The 21,161-nt window shown below is 37.2% G+C and overlaps 1 protein-coding gene across 3 annotated transcripts in view; it reads left to right on the top strand.

Moving 5' to 3' along the window:
- Positions 1–4,229: 4,229 nt before the first annotated feature.
- The window catches only part of fsta (follistatin a), a 28,174-nt gene continuing 11,242 nt past the window's right edge, over positions 4,230–21,161 (top strand). Inside the window, exons 1-5 of one of the 3 annotated variants that reach the window (XM_057832288.1) lie at positions 4,230–4,339; positions 4,773–4,934; positions 5,226–5,423; positions 5,522–5,740; positions 18,289–18,513. In XM_057832288.1, the coding sequence (XP_057688271.1) occupies positions 4,844–4,934; positions 5,226–5,423; positions 5,522–5,740; positions 18,289–18,513 (733 nt within the window). In that variant the 5' untranslated portion in view covers positions 4,230–4,339; positions 4,773–4,843. Of the gene's footprint in view, positions 4,340–4,679; positions 4,935–5,225; positions 5,424–5,521; positions 5,741–18,288; positions 18,514–21,161 lie in introns of those variants that run through there. The other 2 variants (XM_057832287.1, XM_057832289.1) reach the window with 2 other exon arrangements.

The raw sequence follows: 21,161 nt of genomic DNA, 5'->3' as shown, positions 1-21,161 counted from the left end.
CCCTTTTTGGTCCCTCTATGCACGTATCCTACCTACCTCATGTTACAACTGGCGCACAAACATTTTTCCTGGATCCTTAGTCAAGTAAGGGATCCGTCTATTTTCTGGATCCTACGGTCCCACTGCGGCTGCAATATTGGTTTCGACTCTGTCTATTTTCTGGTTTCGACGGTTCCACAGCGGCTTTTCGGATCAGTCTATTTTGTGGATTTGACGGCCTGATCGCGGCTGCAAAGTTGCCATGGTATCGGTCTAATTCCTGGATCTTCAAGTGAGTGAAAAAACGCGGATTTGGATTACTATTCTTATTGTTTTTGTTGACTATTCTTCGTGGGAGTTTTACCCAAAACATACCAAATAATCAAAGCACTATGGCACTCTACAGTGACGACAGTGACTTTGACATGGACATTACTTTTATGTTGGAATTCGCCTGGGAGCGCGTGTGTGTGTACCGCTGAGCTCCCGAGTGACGAGTGGTCAAGGTGGAAATATTATTTTTTGTGAATAAATGTGCATAAATGGAAGCTTCTCCCCCTTTTGGTACTTTTATTCACGTATCCTACCTACTACGCGTTAAAATAAGACATAAGACATGGATTACACTTGATTCCAGGATTTGTTTCCGTCAGATGACGAATTTAATGAGGACAGTCAGCACACGACAGCTCTCTATGCTAAAAATCTACATAATTATACTGGGATAAGTTTGAAAACGCAATAGCTTACCTTGAGGAACATAAACCGGTGTTCTCAACAGCATACACTCTCTAGCTCCATTGTCATTGGGACGCAATTGCCGCGAGTACATGACCAGTTTTTCCCAACTCTTCTTATCAGGTACTGTATTTCCTGCTCTCATTTAGCCACTGCTACTCGTCTTGTGAACGACCGACAGTGCAGTCCTGCTCTTCACTTTTCCGATCTGGATCAAATCGGAAGGGCAGAACCGACGACATGTTGGGTTAGCTAAGAGTGACACGCTGAAAGTTCGGCAACGGGCCAAGTGACATCACGCACTGTGACGTAACAAGAATGGCGACCTATCACTTAAAATGATTTTACAAACTTTGTTAACGAAAACATTAAGAGGGGTTTTAATATCAAATTATTATAAGTCATACTAACATTTATCTTTTCAGAATTACTTGTCTTAAAGATCGAGGATCACTTTAATGGGCCATGAATCTGCTATGGCAGTATATAGACATATTGTTCTATCAAACACAACAGTTCTTTTGCCTTAAAATACAGCAGTCAATTTTAAAGAAGTGCCATAGCAGTTTCCCCAAACTATTTTTTTATGTGTCCGTTTTACCCTGGAGACCCCCGTTTACCAACGTCACGCTACTGCTTTTGTTTTAACCCAGCCATAAAAAGAAGATAAGTAATTGTATTTTTTATTCAAAATGTCCATCATTTTTAGCTTAGAATCATTAATTGATGTCTAATATTTAGTAAAAAAATAAATAAATAAAAAAGACTTTAAAAAATTATTCACTCACATATTTTAAACTTTCAAGCAAATGACGTCACAATGAAAAAAACAGTGTCTCTAAATATTTCACGGATATCTACCTCATAACTATCACTTGATTATATATATATTTTTTTACGGTCACATTTTCCCCCATATTTTAGAATGATAAATAATCGATCCAAACAAAGAAAAATTCGGGAAAAAAACGTTTATAGGGGTAAATATTTGAAAAAGAAAATCTCTGCCACTCCCTGGCGTCTGCAATTTCTGCATTGCGACCCTTGTTATATTACCATGCATTACTAGGGGTGTGATAAAATATCGAAATGGTGATATATCGTGATACTTTGTCTCCCAAAACGTTATCGATATGCTCCTGCCAACAATCGAGATATCGTTTTAAAATCTTCCACTATAATAGTGTCTTAGTTAACTCTATGGCTGCCATTGATGGCGCTCGAAGCCCAATCCATTTAGACTGGGAGGGTCGAACGAACGTTCATTCATTCGAAACCAGAACGTTGACAGACACTATTTCTGATTTGTAGGCCATTTACAGGTCAATTTCTGTTCATTTTATTGCGTTTACAGGTCGCTTTCTGTTGAGTTTGAGTCATAAGCGGATTTTAAGGGGAGACCAAAAAGTGTCCAAAAAGTGTCATTGCATGTAATTGACTTTCCTATATATATAAAAGTTGTAAAGTAATAAAACTGCAACAAAAATGAATGAAATGAACAAAAAAATATATTTTTATAATGGGTCAAAATTATTTTTCAAACACCTTAGATGATCATTTGCTTTGCTTTGCTTTGCTTTGCTTGCTGGGCTGGGCAAAAAAAAAAAAGCTACAATGCTCAAGTAGGTCTAAAATCCAGCGTAGGGCTACTGCACCTTAAAACATGTTTTTTTGTCCTCCTTGAGATATTTGTTGTGGTGATTTGGTCTAAACAAATAAAAGTTGATTTGAATTGATTTGATTTGATTTGACTTAGAACACATCCATAACTGAACAGTATGGACATGCAGGTGACAGTTTTTTTTTAGGTAAACTATTGTGGCTCCTCGGTTTTATTATTATCAAATTTCCCATTCATTTCTAATGGCTTTTAATCATGTTTTTTCATTCTATTGATGCCAATGTACTTGGATTCCATTGACGCCTATGTAAGTTGATACCATTGACGTCCATGGACGTCCAAATTTTTCCCATTCATTTTCAATGGCAAAAAAAATAATATCCACAAATCAACAGGAAATGACCAGATATCAATAGGACGTGTACCCCAAATGTCCCCGATTGCATTGACGGTTATGGAGGGTGCTGCCATTGACGGACATGGATGTCCAATTCTCCCAATCATTTCTAATGGCTTTTTCTTTGTTTAATGCCATTGACTGGCATTATTGTCCATTCTATTGATAGACCTGAGTGGGGCTAATATCTGTATCTCCACAGAGGAAAGACCCAGGTGTAATTTCTCCCGAAATTGCAGTTTCTAGTTATTATTATAGTTATTCTTTGTTCCGCAGCCCCTTTGAGCTCAATTTGACCCCCTTAGAATGCTTCAAAGTGCACCAAAATCGGCAGGCAGGTCAAGATAGGTGCAATATTTGAAATTATGTAAAGACAAATTCCAAATACACTATGTAGCGCCCCCTAGCAGTCATTCTTTGTCCCGCCGATGCTTTGAGCCCTACCTTGACCCCTTCAGAATGCTTCAAAATTCGCCAAACTCAACAGCCAGGTGCACACTGGTGAAAACGTTGATAAAATGTAAAAAAATAAATAAAAATAAAAAATAAAAATATGCGTAAATCAGTGTAGCGCCCCCTAGGAACAAGACCAACATTTCATTTCTTTTTTTTTTAAGGTGAAAGAAGAGGTAAAAATGCAAAGGTTAAAACTTAGAATACATCAGTGCTATATTAATGGGATACCATACACGGTGCCCACTACATTCAGTTTACTTTGGGTGGGCAGAGCGAGTCCGTGGGTGGGCACTGCCCCCCGGTTAACGCCCCTGCTATTAACCCAAATAAATCAAAAACTAAGCCGCAGGATTCAAAATGAGGGGAAAAAGTAGCGGCTTATAGCATGAAAATTATGTTTATTTATTAACTATTTACATTGCATTAGCACTAATATTTTAGGTGTGATTTATTAGCCAATATTTTTTAAATTGAGCCAATGTTTAGTTTTTTCAGAGTACTTGTAATTTGAAATTCAACATTCCTAAGAAATCCAAGATTAAACTATTTTTAGACCGGACCCGCGTGCTTTTGGTGCAGTTGGACTAATGATGACTTTTGCACTTGGACTGACTGTACCTATTTTTTTATGAATGATGCAATATGAATGAATGAATGAACTATTTTTGACCGCGGTGCTAATGTGTCTGCGTGCGGGAAAGAAAAGGATCACGCGGGAGAAGCGACGAAGGGGCGGGGGAGCTTGTCTGGTCGCCGGATCATCACCTCCTCTCTTCCACCATGACCAGACTTCTGCAGAAGAGGTCGCGCGAGGACTTCTGAAAGGTCCCAACTTTGCACCAGCGTGTATGTGTGTCAGTTCCATTGAGTGAAACGTAACACCCCGATCCTCTGTTTGAAGCCCCTTCGGAAACAGGTTTGATTATATTTAAAAGCTTGACCCGGGAGAGAAACCCAAACAACTGTCTGTGCTAATATTAGACGCATGCGCGCCTGTGGAGGACCTGCGCGTATTATTGGAAGTGGGGGTCCACGCAGGGGCATTATTCCATCACAAGATTAGCACATTTGTCTGCAGTTGGTGGGAAAAAAATATCAGTGATCAGCATTGTCAGTCAAATTGGATTCGACGTCTATACTTGTCAATGGTAAATAAGTTCACTTATGAGATAACAGTACAGAAAGAAGGTTGTTGATGCGTTTTCTGAGATTGTAACAATGTAAAAATAGTCCATTTTTAAAGCGACTCTGGTTCGTCTCAATTGAGGCAATTTAACTGGAAGAACGGCTGTCCAATAGAAAGCGCCCTCATAGTTGTAATCAAATAAGTGCATCCATATTTTTCAGGGGGTTGTGGGGGGCGTGTAGGAGAAAGTTGCACGTCACCTGACTGAAAGAAGTTTGGTAAGAGAAGAAGAAAAAACATCTCCCCACCCCCACGGCAAAAAGGAGACCGCCCACCAGAGACAGTCAACCCGAGACCCCTTATAGATTTAAAAAGAGAGGCTGCATTCTCAGACTGACACTTATTCAACAGTGCTACCTTAAGCAGATTACTTTTTTTTCCACGCTGCCTCGCAGGGTCAAAACAGGCGCTTTCGTGCTGCCGCCGCCGCCGCCGCTGCTTCTTGTCTTTCTTCTTCTTCTCCATCATGTTTGGGATGCTGAAAGATCACCTCCAGCCCAGCTTTTTCTTCTTCTTCGTCTGCTTTTGCCATCTCATGGAGCAGCAGAAAGTTCAAGGTAAGCGCGTGTAAACTTTTTTTTTGAAATTCATCCCCTCCCAGCAACTGCGTAAAACAGGTGCGGTCAGCATGGGACGAGTCAAGTTTTCTTGAACTTGTGTCCGACTTGGAAATTGGAGGATTTAAATAGAATTACTGCGTGTTGTTTGATTGACATTTGTTTACGTGGGGAAATAAAAGCGCGTTGGTGCGTCATTGCGCCTGTCTAGACGCTTTGGAGCTTTATTTATTTATTTATTTATTTATTTTTGGGGGGCTTGCAAAGGTATTTTTGTGTGTTTTTTCGCAGCTGGTAACTGCTGGCTGCAGCAGGGCAAGAACGGGCGCTGCCAAGTGCTCTACATGCCCGGCATGAGCAGGGAGGAGTGCTGCAGGAGCGGCAGACTGGGCACGTCCTGGACCGAGGAGGACGTCCCCAACAGCACGCTCTTCAGGTGGATGATCTTCAACGGCGGAGCCCCCAATTGCATACCTTGCAAAGGTGGAGGTGCACTCCTTTTCCCTTGGTTTGCACACGATTGCCACGCGCGCCGTCGTTTGGTGTCGAGCCGCGCGTAAATGCTCGACTTTGTCGCCGCCGTGCAGAGTCGTGCGATAACGTGGACTGCGGGCCGGGCAAGAGGTGCAAGATGAACAGGAGGAGTAAGCCGCGCTGCGTTTGTGCGCCAGACTGCTCCAACATCACGTGGAAGGGACCCGTGTGCGGCTCCGACGGCAAGACCTACAAGGACGAGTGCGCGCTGCTCAAGGCCAAATGCAAAGCCCACCCGGACCTCGACGTGCAGTACCAGGGGAAATGCAAAAGTCAGTCGCTTTCATTTTTCTTACGTCATTTCATTTGGCTTTTTTTTAGGGCTGTCAAACGATTAAAATTTTTAATCGAGTTAATTACAGCTTTAAAATGAATTAATCGGAATTAATCGCAATTCAAACCATCTATAAAAAATGCCATATTTTTCTGTAAATTATTGTTGGAATGGAAAGATAAGACACAAGATAGATAGATACATTCAACATACGCTACATAAGTACTTTAGTTGTTTATTATAACAATAAATCAACAACAGGGCATTAACATTATTAACATTCTCTTAAAGCGATTCATGGATAGAAAAGCTTGTAGTTTTTAAAAGATAAATGTTAGTACAAGTTATAAAAATTTTATATTAAAACCCCTCTTAATGTTTTCGTTTTATTAAAATTTGTAAAAATTTCCAATCAAAAAATAAACTAGTAGCCCGCCATTGTTGATCTCAATAATTACACAATGCTCATGGGTGCTGAAGCCCATAAAATCAGTCGCACTCAAGCACCAGCAGAGGGCGACAAAACTCCAAAAAACACAAGTGACAAGTTGGCATTGCTCTGTGCTGTCATTTTAATCTGTTTGAGCGGGGCATATGCGTTAATTGCGTCAAATATTTTAACGTGATTAATTTTTTGAAAATTAATTACTGCCCGTTAACGCGATAATTTTGACAGCCCTACTTTTTTTGTTTTGTTTTTTACATTTTCCTTCCTACTTTCGTTCAATCTATTCAGGGGAAAAATGTTCTTTTTCAATATTTTAATATGTCATTTGAAGGCTCATACTATTATTTGATAGACGTCCAGTCTATTGGAAGTGGGAGGTTCAACGGTGACATTCCCTTTTTCCTTTTCTTTCTTTTTCTCTCTCTCTGAAAGAGCATGATCCACCTCCAAAAATGAATTTTTTTTTCAATTAATTACTGTTTTTAGAACTAACACTTCACTAACACTGGCCTGAACAATTTGGAAAATAACTGCTTCAAAAGATTAAAAAAAAAATAAAAAAGGAATTGCTTTGGTGACATGGATTGGAAAATCAAATAATTTAGTGCTGGTTGGCGAAAGCAGTGTTTTTCAACCGGTATGCCGAGAGATTGTCAGGTGTGCCGCGAGAAATTATCCAATATCGTTTTTTTTTTTTTTTTTTACATCGTCGGGCAGAGTTGCAGAAGGAAGGACTATAGGTAGAAGGTTTCGGTTGTGTGCAAATGAGGGAGGTATTGCTCTTGTCGCGTTCAAGAACTGCTCGGATTACTAGCTATCAGCCACCTCGCTGTCCCCGACAATGTGGACTCTAGAATGTCTAGTGTGCATCATTTGATTTGACCTCTTTTTCGCGGTTAATGGGGGACCAGAACCAGCTGCAATAAGTGAAAAAACGCAAAATAGCATGTTTTCAATGTATTTATTCACCTTCAGCATTGGAAAGAGATACATATAAGACATGACTTTTTTTTTAGGGCTGTCAAACAATTAAAATTTTTATTCGAGTTAATTGCAGCTTAAAAATTAATTCATCGTAATTAATTGCAATTCAAACCATCTCTAAAATATGCCATATTTTTCTGTAAATTATTGTTGGAATGGAATGATAAAACACAAGATGGATATATACATTCAACATACGGTACATAAGTACTGTATTTGTTTATTATAACAATAAATCAACAAGATGGCATTAACATTGTTAATATTTTCTTAAAACGATCCATGGATAGAAAGACTTGTAGTTCTCAAAGATAAATGTTAGTAAAATTTATGGAAATTTTATATTAAAACCCCTCTTAATGTTTTCGTTTTATTAAAATTTGTAAAAATTTCAATCAAAAAATAAACTAGTAGCTCGCCATTGTTGATGTCAATAATTACACCATGCTCACTCATGGTACTAACTCATAAAACCAGTTGGACCCAAGCGCCAGCAGAGGGAGCCAACAAACAAGTAACAAGCGGACATTACACTGTACTGTCATTTTAGTCTGTTTGAGTGGGGCATGTGCGTTAATTGCGTCAAATATTTTAACGTGATTAATTAAAGAAAATGAATTACCGCCCGTTAATGCGATCATTTTGACAGCCCTACTTTTTTCCCCCAAAGTATAATTAAAGAAAAAAAAATATGTATGTGTATGGCGGAAAACAGACAAGACTGAAAGAAGCGGCTCTTGCACTCCTCTTTTCAAATAAACTGCTGTATTTTAAGCCAAAACAACTGTTGTGTTTGATAGAACAATATGTCTATATGCTGCCATAGCAGATTCATGGCGTATTAAGTCCCCAAACTATTTTTAATGTGTCCGTTTTACCCTGGAAACCCCCGTTTACAGACGTCGCGCAACCGGTTTTGTTTAAACCCAGTCATAAAAAGAAGCTCCGTAATTGTATTTATTATTCGAAATGTCTGTCATTTTTAGCTTAGAATCATTAATTGATGTCTAATATTTAGTTTAAAAAAAAAAAACGACTTTAAAAAATTATTCACTCGCATATTTATAACTTTTAAACAAATTACATCACAATGGAAAAATTGGCGCCTGTAAAAAAGTCACGGATGTCTACCTCATAACTATCGCTTAATTGTATTTTTTTGTTACTGTCGCATTTTCTCCGATATTTTCGATGATAAATAATCGATCCAAACAAAGAAAAATTGAAGAAAACAACTTTATTCCATTAAAAAGTTTTTTGTTTTTTTTTCAAAACATATTAGCAAATTGGAACATAAGTATAATGTTAGGTTAAAATAAATTTAAAAAAACAAACAATCAAAATATTCTAAACAAATTTAAAATAAATGCAGTCCTTTAGGTCAGCCTAAACCCACAGCCACAGCTCAACATTATTACCATCAGAACAAAAAAAAAAATTGAAATATTTTCCCACAGACTTCATAATGATATTGACAGGACATGGGGCGCGGGGCCGATTAATAGGGGGCCTGCATTGTTGGCGTGGCCGTCAAAGCTGACCGAGTGGAATCACCGACAAAGAGCTTTTTTTGTTGAAAATTGTTGTGAATAAATGCTTAAATCCCTGAATTCTTTATAGATATGGACGTAAAACCGTCTCGATTCTTGGTTAAAAGCAAGATAAAACCTGCAGTTTACATTTATTTTACGTAAATATGTCAAAGTACGATGCTAGTCTGTCAGTCAATTTCGTGGCCGCCATATGTAAACAGAGCTTTTCCCATGAAAATTATTGTGAATAAATGCTTAGATTCCTGAATTCTTTATAGATATGGACGTAAAACAGTCTCGATTCTTGGTTAAAAGCATAAAAAACGTGCCGGTAGCATTTATTTTACGGAACTATGTCAAAGCATGATGCTAGCCTGTTAGACAATATGGCGGCAGCCTTACAGCAAAGAGCTTTTTGCGTTGGAAATTCTTCTGGAAAAACGAAAAATATAATTACCTTGAATCTGCAAACAAATCACTCCTGAGACAAGCCTATCTGTTTGTATGCGGTACAGCTTTCGTACTTTTTCAACCTAAATCCGGTGTTGGATCGCTGCATGTGTAGCTGAGACAGACTGCAAATACCGAAGCAGATTGTGGGATGGCCCACTGCTTGAAGGCGTGGCGCAGTGAAGGTTGAATCTGACCCGTCAATATCATTATGAAGTCTATGATTTTCTATAAAAAGCAAAGGTGTATGACTCGTATAATGTTTACATTATACACACACTTTCTTTGTCAACACTGACAGTTGCCAGAGAGAGAAAATAAAGATGTTTTATCACCGCTAGGCACACTAAACATGCTGGAGTTAACTCTCGTAGCTGGTGGGAAACATTCATGACAGTGTTTACTAGAGGTGGGAATCTTGGGGCACTTCAGGATTCATTTACGATTCAGACGGTACGATTTGATTATAAAATGATTATTGATGCACAGCACCCACCCCCAGCTATTAGCTGCTTTTAATGTTTTGTACATTAGTTACAAAAATAATACAAAGGTCCTCTCAGGCTTAAATAAACTATTTTAGAATCAAGTGGGCAGTTCAAAACGGTAATTAAAATAATCAAGTCGGTATTTCATAATTTCCCTTCGGTATACTTTCAACTTGTGAACGTTGTAAAACTGTTTCATCATTTAAAGATGGATTCAAGTCAAGATTTTGCCGATTTAGGAGTATATTAGATAAAAAAGCTAATTAGGTTCGCTCGGAAGGTTCGCTACAACAGAGCCTTCCTGAGAAGTCTACTGCTTTAAGATGGCGTCTGTTTACTAACGCTGGCGAGTTGTCATTTCGCATCTATTTCTCTATAACTGTGGTAATGCCGGCAAGTCTGTCATTTCGCATCTAATTCTATATACATGTGATATCTACCGTAGCATTATGTGGGCGTAGTTTGTAGCAACTGGGTGTTGTTTGTAGCGGCTGTTGACGGTTTTATATCTAGCGGCACGAGTTATGGTGGATGTTTACTTTCGGTCCGTTCCTCATTGCGTCCCGAAGACCACGCTGTGTTTTAGTTCCGCTTCACTTAGCATATTTAAATAATCGGAATATGGATGTTTGTGAATCGTTCTCGAATCTTCAGCGGCCGAATTACAAATAATCTAAGAATCGGAAATTTCACACACCTTTAGTGTTTAATAATCTTTAATTTAATGCCAAATCATATTGGAGGTACTGCCTACTCGGCAGCCACCCTCCGCAAACATGTTTTACATGTTGGTTGGCCCTCCTCCTCTAAGCCGCAGCCGATCGAATCGAATTCGAATTAAATTTTGTTGCTTCGAGTATTCATTTAACTGAAGTGGCATTGTAATGGTTTATTTTGAAAGTGTTTGGTTTGCCTCATTTCACATGGCTTAATCCAGCTGCTGCCTGTTAAGACCAACGTAAGCTAAGTTTTTGTTTAAGCTAATGTTTTTTAATGCATTTGTAATTTAGTTTATAGGTATATTGCCTGAACCATTTGTTAAGAGCATTGTTAAAAAAAATTTTTTTTTTAAGTTAGAATTTTATAGCATTTAAGCTAGCGGACTTTTGCTATGTAAGTTAGCCAATTGTTCTTTTGTTGTACTTAGATCCTTATTTATTAATTTTTTATACCGTCTGAGGCTCAGCTCAGGTATTTTAATTTTTTTATGTTCCTTATCCCATTACTCGATTATTCGAACTAACTCGTTCATCGATTAATCGACTACTAAAATAATCGATAGCTGCAGCCCTAAAGTATTCCCATAAAGGCAATTTCGTTTTCTTCGATGGGGGAAAATGGGGGGGGACCTCCTCTTGTCATCGTGTAAATCAGCTAACTCACTGACATTGAGTAACAACCAGCCTTCCAATGGCTTAGTCCTCTGTCTATAGAGATTGACTACTGGTGTCCTGCATAAGTGTTCTATGTGGTGTCAATTAGGATGGAAGTTTAACTAAACACTACAAGCAGTGAATACAAAAGCAAACCACACCACACAAAACCAAAAAACAAATCAAAATAGTATTATAACACTTCCACCCTGTGACACATGCATGCATTTTGAAACAATGTGAAAAAAATCAATGGAAGAAATTAACCGCTACGGGATTGGCGTCATAATTCGCAATATTTATGTAAAATAAATGTTAACTGCACGTTTTTTTTTTTGTTTTTTTTTTTGCTTTTAACCAAGAATCGAGACTGTTTTACATCCATATCTATTCAGGGATTTAAGCATTTCTTCCCAAAAATGTCAACATAAAAAGCTCTTTGTGGTGATAAGGCAGCGCCACAGTGGCTTAAGTTTAGCAGCACATTTGACATATTTACATTAGGGCTGTCAAACGATTAAAATTTTTGATCGAGTTAATCACAGATTAGAAATTAATTAAACGTAATTAATTGCAATTCAAACCATCTATAAAATATGCCTTATGTTTCTGTAAATTATTGTTGGAATGGAAAGATAAGACACAAGATGGATATATACATTCAACATACGGTACATATGTACTGTATTTGTTTGTTATAACAATAATCTGTTAAAGCGATCCATGGATAGAAAGACTTGTAGTTCTTAAAAGATAAATGTTAGTACAAGTTATAGAAATTTTATATTAAAACCCCTCTTAATGTTTTTGTTTTAATAAAATTTGTAGGGCTGTCAAACGATTAAAATTTTTAATCGAGTTAATTACAGCTTAAAAATTAATTCATCGTAATTAATCGCAATTCAAACCATCTCTAAAATATGCCATATTTTTCTGTAAATTATTGTTGGAATGGAAAGATAAGACACAAGACGGATATATACATTCAACATACGGTACATATGTACTGTATTTGTTTGTTATAACAATAAATCAACAAGATGGCATTAACATTATTAACATTCTGTTAAAGCGATCCATGGATAGAAAGACTTGTAGTTCTTAAAAGAAAAATGTTAGTACAAGTTATGGAAATGTTATATTAAAACCCCTCTTAATGTTTTTGTTTTAATAAAATTTTTTAAATTTTCAATCAAAAAATGAACTAGTAGCCCGCCATTGTTGATGTCAATAATTACTTACACAATACTCATGGGTGCTGAAGCCTATTAAATCAGTCGCACCCAAGCGCCAGCAGAGGGCGGCAAAACTCCATAAAACACAATAAGTGAGCGTTTCACTGTACTGTCATTTAAATCTGTCTGAGCGGGTCATCTGCGTTAATTGAGTGAAATATTTTAACGTGATTAATTAAAAAAATTAATTAACGCCCGTTAACGCGATAATTTTGACAGCCCTAAAAATTTGTAACATTTTCAATCAAAAAATAAACTAGTAGCCCCCCATTGTTGGTGTCAATAATTACACAATGCTTAAGCCCATAACATCAGTCGCACCCAAGCGCCTGCAGAGGGCGACAAAACTCCAAAAAACAGAAGTAACAGGTGGACATTGTGACACTGTGCTGTCATTTTAATCTGTTTGAGCGGGGCATGTGCGTTAATTGCATCAAATATTTTAACGTGATTAATTTTTTAAAAATTCATTACCGCCCGTTAACACGATCATTTTGACAGCCCTAATTTACGTAAAATAAATGCTAACTGCCCGTTTTTTGTTGTTGTTTTTTTTTTGCTTTTAACCAAGAATCGAGACTGTTTTACGCCCATATCTATAGAGAATTCAGGGTTTTAAGCATTTATTCACACGAACTTTCAACGTATAAAGCTCTTTGTCTGTGTTTCCTCTCGGTCAGCTTTGATTGAGATAGGCCCCCTATGAATCGGCACAGTGCCCCGTCAATATATTATAAAGACTATGCAACACTGTTAACTTTTTTTTGTTTGCCACTGATGAGATCTTTGTTCCTGGTACCATGAGTATGGAGAAGAGTCCAGAGTGGAATTAGCTCAGACAGTCTGCTATTCATATTATGTACAATTTGTAACATTATGCATGCATTCAGTGAGTCGGCAAGATGTAAGCAATACAATAGAGAGTGGGTGGGGGCATTATAACTAGACCAGGACATCTTCTACGTGTATTTCATATACATCGGTGTAATTATGCAAATATCAGTTTTTCGCGTTGCTACATTTGACATTAGATGGATATCACCACTTATGAACGCATTTTGTCAACTTTCAAAACAGCAAGATATTATAAGTAGTCCCCGGGTTACACCGTACTCGACTTAAGCGATTTCACCTTTACGTTGCCGGATTTAGTCTCCAGTCTTTTGTTGTTGGTTTTTTGTCGCATAAACAGTACCTTATTATACCTCACTATATCTTATTTTTACTATTATGATAAGGGCTGCAGCTATCAATTATTTTAGTAGTCGATTAATCGATGAACTAGTTAGTTCGAATAATCGAGTAATCAGATAAAGAACATAAAAAATTTAAATACCTGAGCTGAGTCCCAAACGGTATAAATAAATGAAGATCTAAGTACAACAACAGAACACTTGGCCAACTTACATAGCAAAAGTCAGCTAGCTTAAATAGCAAAAGTCCGCTAGCTTGAATGCTATAAAATGCTAACTTTTTTAAAAAAAATTTTATACAATGCTCTTAACAAATGATTCAAACACAAAAACAGCTAAATACAGTGGGGAGAACAAGTATTTGATACACTGCCAATGATTGGCAGTGTATCAAATACTTGTTCTCCCCACTGTATACTATAGACTTCAAAATGCATTGACGGGACACGGGCACGGGGCCGATAAATAGGGGGCCTGCATTGTTCGTGAGGCCGTCAAAGCTGACCAAGTGGAATCAAAGACAAAGAGCTTTTTTTGTTGAAAATTCTTGTGAATAAATGCTTAAATCCCCAAATGCTTTATAGATAAGTATGCAAAACGGTCTCGATTCTTGGTTAAAAGCAGAAAACCATGCAGTTAGCATTTATTTTACATAAATATGTCAAGGAACAGTCAGGGCCATTTGGGGGCCCCAAGCAAGATAATTCCAAGGGGCCCATATTTTTGGCCAACCATTTCGTCACGGTGTACTGTGAAACCCATAAATGCAATCCAACCCATACGTCCATATTTTGTATAATAATCATATTTTGTTGCACTGCATACTTCAAACTTCTCACCCCGAATGACATGTAATGGGAAGAAAATGGATGTTTGCATGGATAAACGGCAAAGCGCGCCACATTATTCGCGATGCTCTATTAACAACGTATAAAATGAGGTTGCCAGATTGGGGGCCCCCTAGTGGTCAGGGGCCCTAAGCAGTTGCATAGTCTGTGTATAGGCTGGGCCGACCTTGGGCACAGTCTGTTAATGAATGTAGCCAGCAGCTGCCTTATGTAAACTGATCTTTTCCATTGAAAATTCTTGTGAATAAATGCTTAAATCCTTGAATTCTTTACATATATGGACGTAAAACAGTCTCGATCCTTGGTTAAAAGCAAAACACATGCAGGTGGCATTTATTTTACGTAAATATTGCGAACTATGAGGCTAGTCAGTAAGGAAATTAGCGGCCGCCGTATGTAAACGAAGATCTTTTTCCATTGAAAATTCTTGTGAATAAATGTTTAAATCCCTGAATTCTTTATAGATATGGACGTAAAACAGTCTCAGTTAATGGTTAAAAGCAAAAAAAAAAAATGTGCAGGTAGCATTTATTTTATGTAAATATTGTCAACTATGAGGCTAGTCTGTAAGGAAATTAGTGGCCGCCATTTGCAAACAAAGAGCTTTTCCGTTGCAAATTCTTGTGAATAAATGCCTAAATCCCTGAATTCTTTATAGATATGGACGTAAAACAGTTTTGATCCTTGGTTAAAAGCAAAAAATCCGTGCAGGTAGCATTTATTTAACGTAAATATTGCAAATTATAATGCCAATGCTGTAGAGCAGGGGTCTCCAACCCGGTCCTCAAGGCCCACTGTGGGCCCTGGTTTTTGTTCCAACCGATCCAACACAGACCGTTGAACCAATGAGGTTTCTGCTAAAACAAGCAGCACCTGACTGCAGTCAACTGATTGCACTTCTAAAACACCAGATTGGTGAAAAGGTGTCATCTTGTTTGGTTGGAACAAAATCCTGCACCCACAGCGGGCCCTTATGGAATAAGTTGGGGACCCCTACTGTAGAGGCTCATTTCTCCCATTGATTGTTTTCACGTTTCAAAATGCATGCATGGTACGAAAAATATCATAATGACCTTCAACCCTCGGACAAATCACTCCTGTTTGTATGCAGTAAAGCTTTCATATTTTTTCAACCTAAATCCGGCGTTAGATCACTGCATGTGACCGACTGCTAATAAAGCGGAGTGTTGGACGGCCCCCTTTGGGAAGGTGTGACACAGTGAATGGGGAATGTGTCATGCCAATACATTATGAAGTCAATGGCTAATGTTTTTGCAATTTTCATAGCAAATTGCTCACACGTAACTCCAAAAACTAACTATAGTTGTATACACAAACATATATTAGCTGAAACAACTTACAGCCTGATGTGGGCCAAACCAGAGCGCAGCTGTCCTTTATTCATGTCAGACGTCTGAGTCTGCTACTCAGTCAATACAAGGGGGAGAGTCCAGCCAGACCCAATGCTGCCACCAGAGGGCAGTATATCCTTCATCATTTAAAAAATACAATACTTTTGGACTTTTTTGGATAGTTATTTTGGTGCACTTAAAGGGTTAATTCCTACTTATGTGTAAATTCGGGTTACGTTGCCAGCGTAGGAACGAAACTTGTTCGTAACTTGGGTACTACCTGTGCATTGAAAACAGCATATTATATCAAAGCGCTTGCCTACACCACAGTAGGCCATTTTTTAGATAACGTAATATTCAAAAAATAAGGCGCACCTTATTATAAGCCGCCACCCACCAAATTTGACAAGAAATTGGCATTTGTTCATAGATAAGCCGCATTGGACTATAAAAACTGCAGCTGTCCTCACTATGGGATATTTACACCAAAAGATATTCACTGGTAACTTTATCTGACAGTGGCGCCATAAAACTGTCATAGGACCAAATGAACCACCGTGAAATGAAGCTTCAAGAAGCTCTGCTGCCACCTGCTGTCAACACTGTTGTTTTCCAACATGCCTCCTAGCATGCATTGCAGCGCTACAGATGTAAATAACAATCACATATCATGTTCTCTGCTAATTATTTCTTCAGTTACTCTTCTATTTGTTTCATTAATTGCTAGCTATGGTATTTGTTAGCACTTTATTTGACAGTGGCACCAAAAAAACTTTCATAAGACCAAATGAACCATCATTAAGCTTTGAACCAATCGGCTACAAAGCTTCATTGCTTCAAGAAGCTTCATTTGGGCATTGCTGTTTCCTTGAGGGAGACAGTCAACCTCTGTTGCCACTTGCTGTCAACATTGTTGTTATCCAACATGCCTCCTAGCACGCATTGCAGCGCTACAGATGTAAATAACAATCAAATAGCATGTTCTGTACTAATTATTTCTACAGTTACTCTTCTAGTTGTTTCATTAATTGCTCGCTATGGTATTTGGTAGCACTTTATTTGACAGTGGCGCCTTAAAACTGTCATAAAACCAAATGAACCACCATGAAGCTTTGACCCAATAGGCTGCAAAGCGTCATTGTTTCAAGAAGCTGCATTTTGGTATCAGTGTTTCTTTGTGGCAGACAATCAACCTCTACCGCCACCTGCTATAATCACTGTTGTCATCCAACATGCCTCCTAGCATGCATTGCAGTGCTACAGATGTAAATAAGAATCAAAATTCATGTTCTGTACTAATTATTTATTCAGTTACTCTTCTAGTTGCTTCATTAATTGCTAGCGATGGTATTTGGTAACACTATATTTGACAGTGGCGCCATAAAACTGTCATGAGACCAAATGAACCACCATGAAGCTTTGAACCAATTGGCTGCAAAGCTTCATTGCTTCAAGAAGCTTCATTTGGCCATCACTGTTTCCTTGAGGGAGACAGTCAACCTCTGCTGTCACCTGCTATCAACACTGTTGTCGTCCAACATGCCTCCTAGCATGCATTGCAGCGGTACTGATGTAAACAACAATCAAAATTCATGTTCTGTGCTAATTATTTCTTAAGTTACTCTTCTAGTTGTTTCATTAATTGCTAGCTATGGTATTTGGTGGCACTTTATTTGACAGTGGCGCCAAAAACTGTCATAAAACCAAATGAACCACCATGAAGCTTTGACCCAATAGGCTGCAAAGCGTCAATGTTTCAAGACCCTTCATTTGGGCATTAGTGTTTCCTTGTGGCAGACAGTCAACCTCTACCGCCACCTGCTATCATCACTGTTGTCATCCAACATGCCTCCTAGCATGCACTGCAGTGCTACAGATGTAGATAAGAATCAAAATTCATGTTCTGTGCTAATTATTTCTTCAGTTACTCTTCTAGTTGCTTCATTAATTGCTAGCTATGGTATTTGGTAACACTATATTTGACAGTGGCGCCATAAAGCTGTCATGAGACCAAATGAACCACCATGAAGCTTTGAACCAATTGGCTGCAAAGCTTCATTGCTTCAAGAAGCTTCATTTGGCCGTCACGGTTTCCATGAGAGAGACAGTCAACCTCTGCTGCCACCTGCTATCAACACTGTTGTCGTCCAACATGCCTCCTAGGATGCATTGCAGTGGTACAGATGTAAATAACAATCAAAATTCATGTTCTGTGCTAATTATTTCTTCAGTTACTGTTCTAGTTGTTTCATTAATTGCTAGCTATGGTATTTGGCAACACTATATTTGACAGCGTCGCCATAAAACTGACATAAGACCGTTATATTTTGACATGACACGGCCATGACCATTAATGAATGATTATGACAGATGTCATTTTGTGTCATCCGGCAAATTAGCTTACTTTTGAATAGTTGTAAAACATCCGAGCTGGACGTAAATGGAGTTAGTGACATCATATGCCGGATGATACTTAATGACATATGTCATAAGCATGACGTGCTTATTTCAGTGACCCACATTTAGTAACGTTTCACTACTTTTATCCAGAAGCATTTTACATGTAGACCAGTGTAATTAACCGCCATTGACAGCAATGGACGATCAGGCCATTTGAACACCGCCATCCTTGTCTCTTCCCAGAAACGTGCCGCGACGTGCTGTGCCCGGGCAGCTCCACCTGCGTGGTGGACCAGAGCAACAACGCCTATTGCGTGACGTGTAATCGGATTTGCCCCGAAGTGACGTCGCCCGAGCAGTACCTGTGCGGCAACGACGGGATCGTGTACGCCAGCGCCTGCCACTTGAGGCGGGCCACCTGCCTCCTGGGCCGCTCCATCGGGGTGGCCTACGAGGGCAAATGCATCAGTAAGTCACCGCCTCCCCCTCCTCCTGTTTATTGCTGCCAACATTCCACGGAAGACGGAGAGTGTTTGCTTGAGAAATGATGGACACTTGATTATTTCCTGATGTTGGCAGCACTTCCCATAATGGGGGAGAAACGGCAAAGCCCAGTGCAGTGCACGGGGGGAGCTAGCGGTGGGTGGGATATCATCACGTACAAATACTTTTTCTTTTTTTTTCAGATATCTACACTTTACTAGAGGATTTTATTTTCACCCACAACTTTTTCCGCATTTGAACCTGGGCTGCCACAAAGGACTATTTTGATAGTCGATTAACCACAGATTTTTTTTTTTTTTAATCGCTAATTAGTTTGTATACCTATTGCATGTTTTTTTTTGGGGGGGGGGGCGGTTTTATGACTCTACGCGTTAAGTTTTAGTAGGAAATGTGCATTGAAACCAAAAGCTATGCTTTGAGAAAAGTTGAAATATGAATATTATGGAGCTCGTTAACTGTATTATGAATATTATGGAGCTCGTTACCTGTATTATTATTTTCTCAATGTAAAAAAAACCAACAGATCTTTGCAAATGTTTAATTTTGATTAATTACACAGATTCATCTGCTTTTCTCAGAGACAATATTTTATTTTAGTTTGAAATATAAGAACATTTTTTAAATATTTAAATATATATATCTATTAAATCCATTGCCCCCCCATTTTTAGTAAAAATCTAAAATAAAAATGAAAAATGAAATTATGAAATCGATAAAAAGTAAATAAGAGAATAATTATTTTTCATATAAAAAAAAACAATGAAAACGATATATACGTATTTAAAATCTAAAATTTAAATTGCTTCATTAATTAAAATTTAAAATATGTACATATTTAAAATCTTATAATGTATATATATATTAAATACTGTATGAATAAATTAATATGAATAAATATGTAACAATATCTATTTTTTTTTGTGAAAATGTTTGAAATATAAGAAAATTTTTAAATTAAAAATCCATTGTACCACCCTCCATTTTTAGTAAAAATGTAAAAAATAAATTAAAAAAAAAATAATAATAATAATAATAAAAATAATGAAATCGATAAAAAAAAATTTAAAAAGAGTATTTTTTTTACTTAAAAAAAAAAGAAAAGAAAATATACATATTTAAAATATAAAATTAAAATGAATTAATTAATTAATCAATTAATTAAAAATCAAGATTATACATATAAATAAATAAATAAATACATAAATATGAATAAATAAATAAATATGAATAAATAAGTTAAATTATTATTTTTCAATTTTTTGGTGAAAATGTTTTAAAATTTTTAAAACATTGAAAATATATATCTATTAAATCCATTGCCCCAACCCCACCCCACTCCATTTTTAGTAGAAATATAAAAAAATTTAATAAAATTATGAAATCATTAAAAATGAAATAAGAAGAGAATAATTATTTTTTTAGTTTAAAAAAATAACAAAATATTGTATACATATTTATATTTAAAATCTAAAATGAAAAATAATTAATTAAAATTTAAAATAATATAGACATTTAAGATTTTATAATATATATATGAATATATACAGTGTATACGTATATATAATAAATAAATAAATAACAATATCTATTTTTTTTCAATTTTTGAGGTGAAAATATTTGAACTATCAGAACATTTTTTAAATTAACAAAATATATAGATCAATTTTTTTTTACCATGAATGGAAAATTTGGAGGTGCATGGCCGTAAATGGCATGGACGTGCATGGCCTACAAAACTGTCATATACCCCCAAAAAATGCCATATACCTCCCCGAAAAATGCCACATGGCAAAATCCATTTTGCCACATGGCAAATACCACGATGGGTTCTCTGCCCTGCAGCCTCCCTACCTACTTAATCACCTCTGTATTAACTGTCCTCCCCGTTCACTTGGCTCCTCTTCTGCTATCCACCTTGTCCGTGTCCGCAATATATCAACCCTCTCACTTTTCAATTAGAGACACATCTGTTCACACTCTCTTACCCAACATTATCCTTATCTCTGTCTTATCCTGACCTCTTAAACTTTTTATATACTCTTATCCTGCTTTTAATCTAATTTTATGATTGTTTAGTTATTCCTGTTGAGCTATTGTGTTCCCATCATTCTTGTCTTTGCGTGTCTTGAAAAGCGCTTCAGAAATAAAATGTATTATTATTATTAGGGTTGTTCCGATCATGTTTTTTTGCTCCCAATCGTTTTAGTTTGAGTATCTGCCGATCCCGATATTTCCCGATCCGATATATTTTTTTTTGCTCCCGATTCAATTCCAATCCTTCCCGATGATTTTTCCCGATCATATACATTTTGGCAACGCATTAAGAAAAACATGAATAAAACTCGGACGAATATATACATTGAACATACAGTACATAAGTACTGTATTTGTTTATTATGACTATAAATCCTCAAGATGGCATTTACACTATTAACATTCTTTCTGTGAGAGGGATCCACGGATAGAAAGACTTGTAATTCTTAAAGGATAAATGTGACTTTGTATATTGTGACTAAATATTGCCATCTAGTGTATTTGTTGAGCTTTCAGTAAATGATACCGTAGCCATTTAACTGTTCTGCCCAAATGCATGATGGGAAGTGCAACCATGA

Source organism: Corythoichthys intestinalis, chromosome 3, assembly GCF_030265065.1.
Source record: "Corythoichthys intestinalis isolate RoL2023-P3 chromosome 3, ASM3026506v1, whole genome shotgun sequence".
NCBI lineage: Eukaryota > Metazoa > Chordata > Actinopteri > Syngnathiformes > Syngnathidae > Corythoichthys > Corythoichthys intestinalis.
Note: the sequence above shows the minus strand (reverse complement) of the source record. Positions and strands in the feature narration are given on the sequence as shown.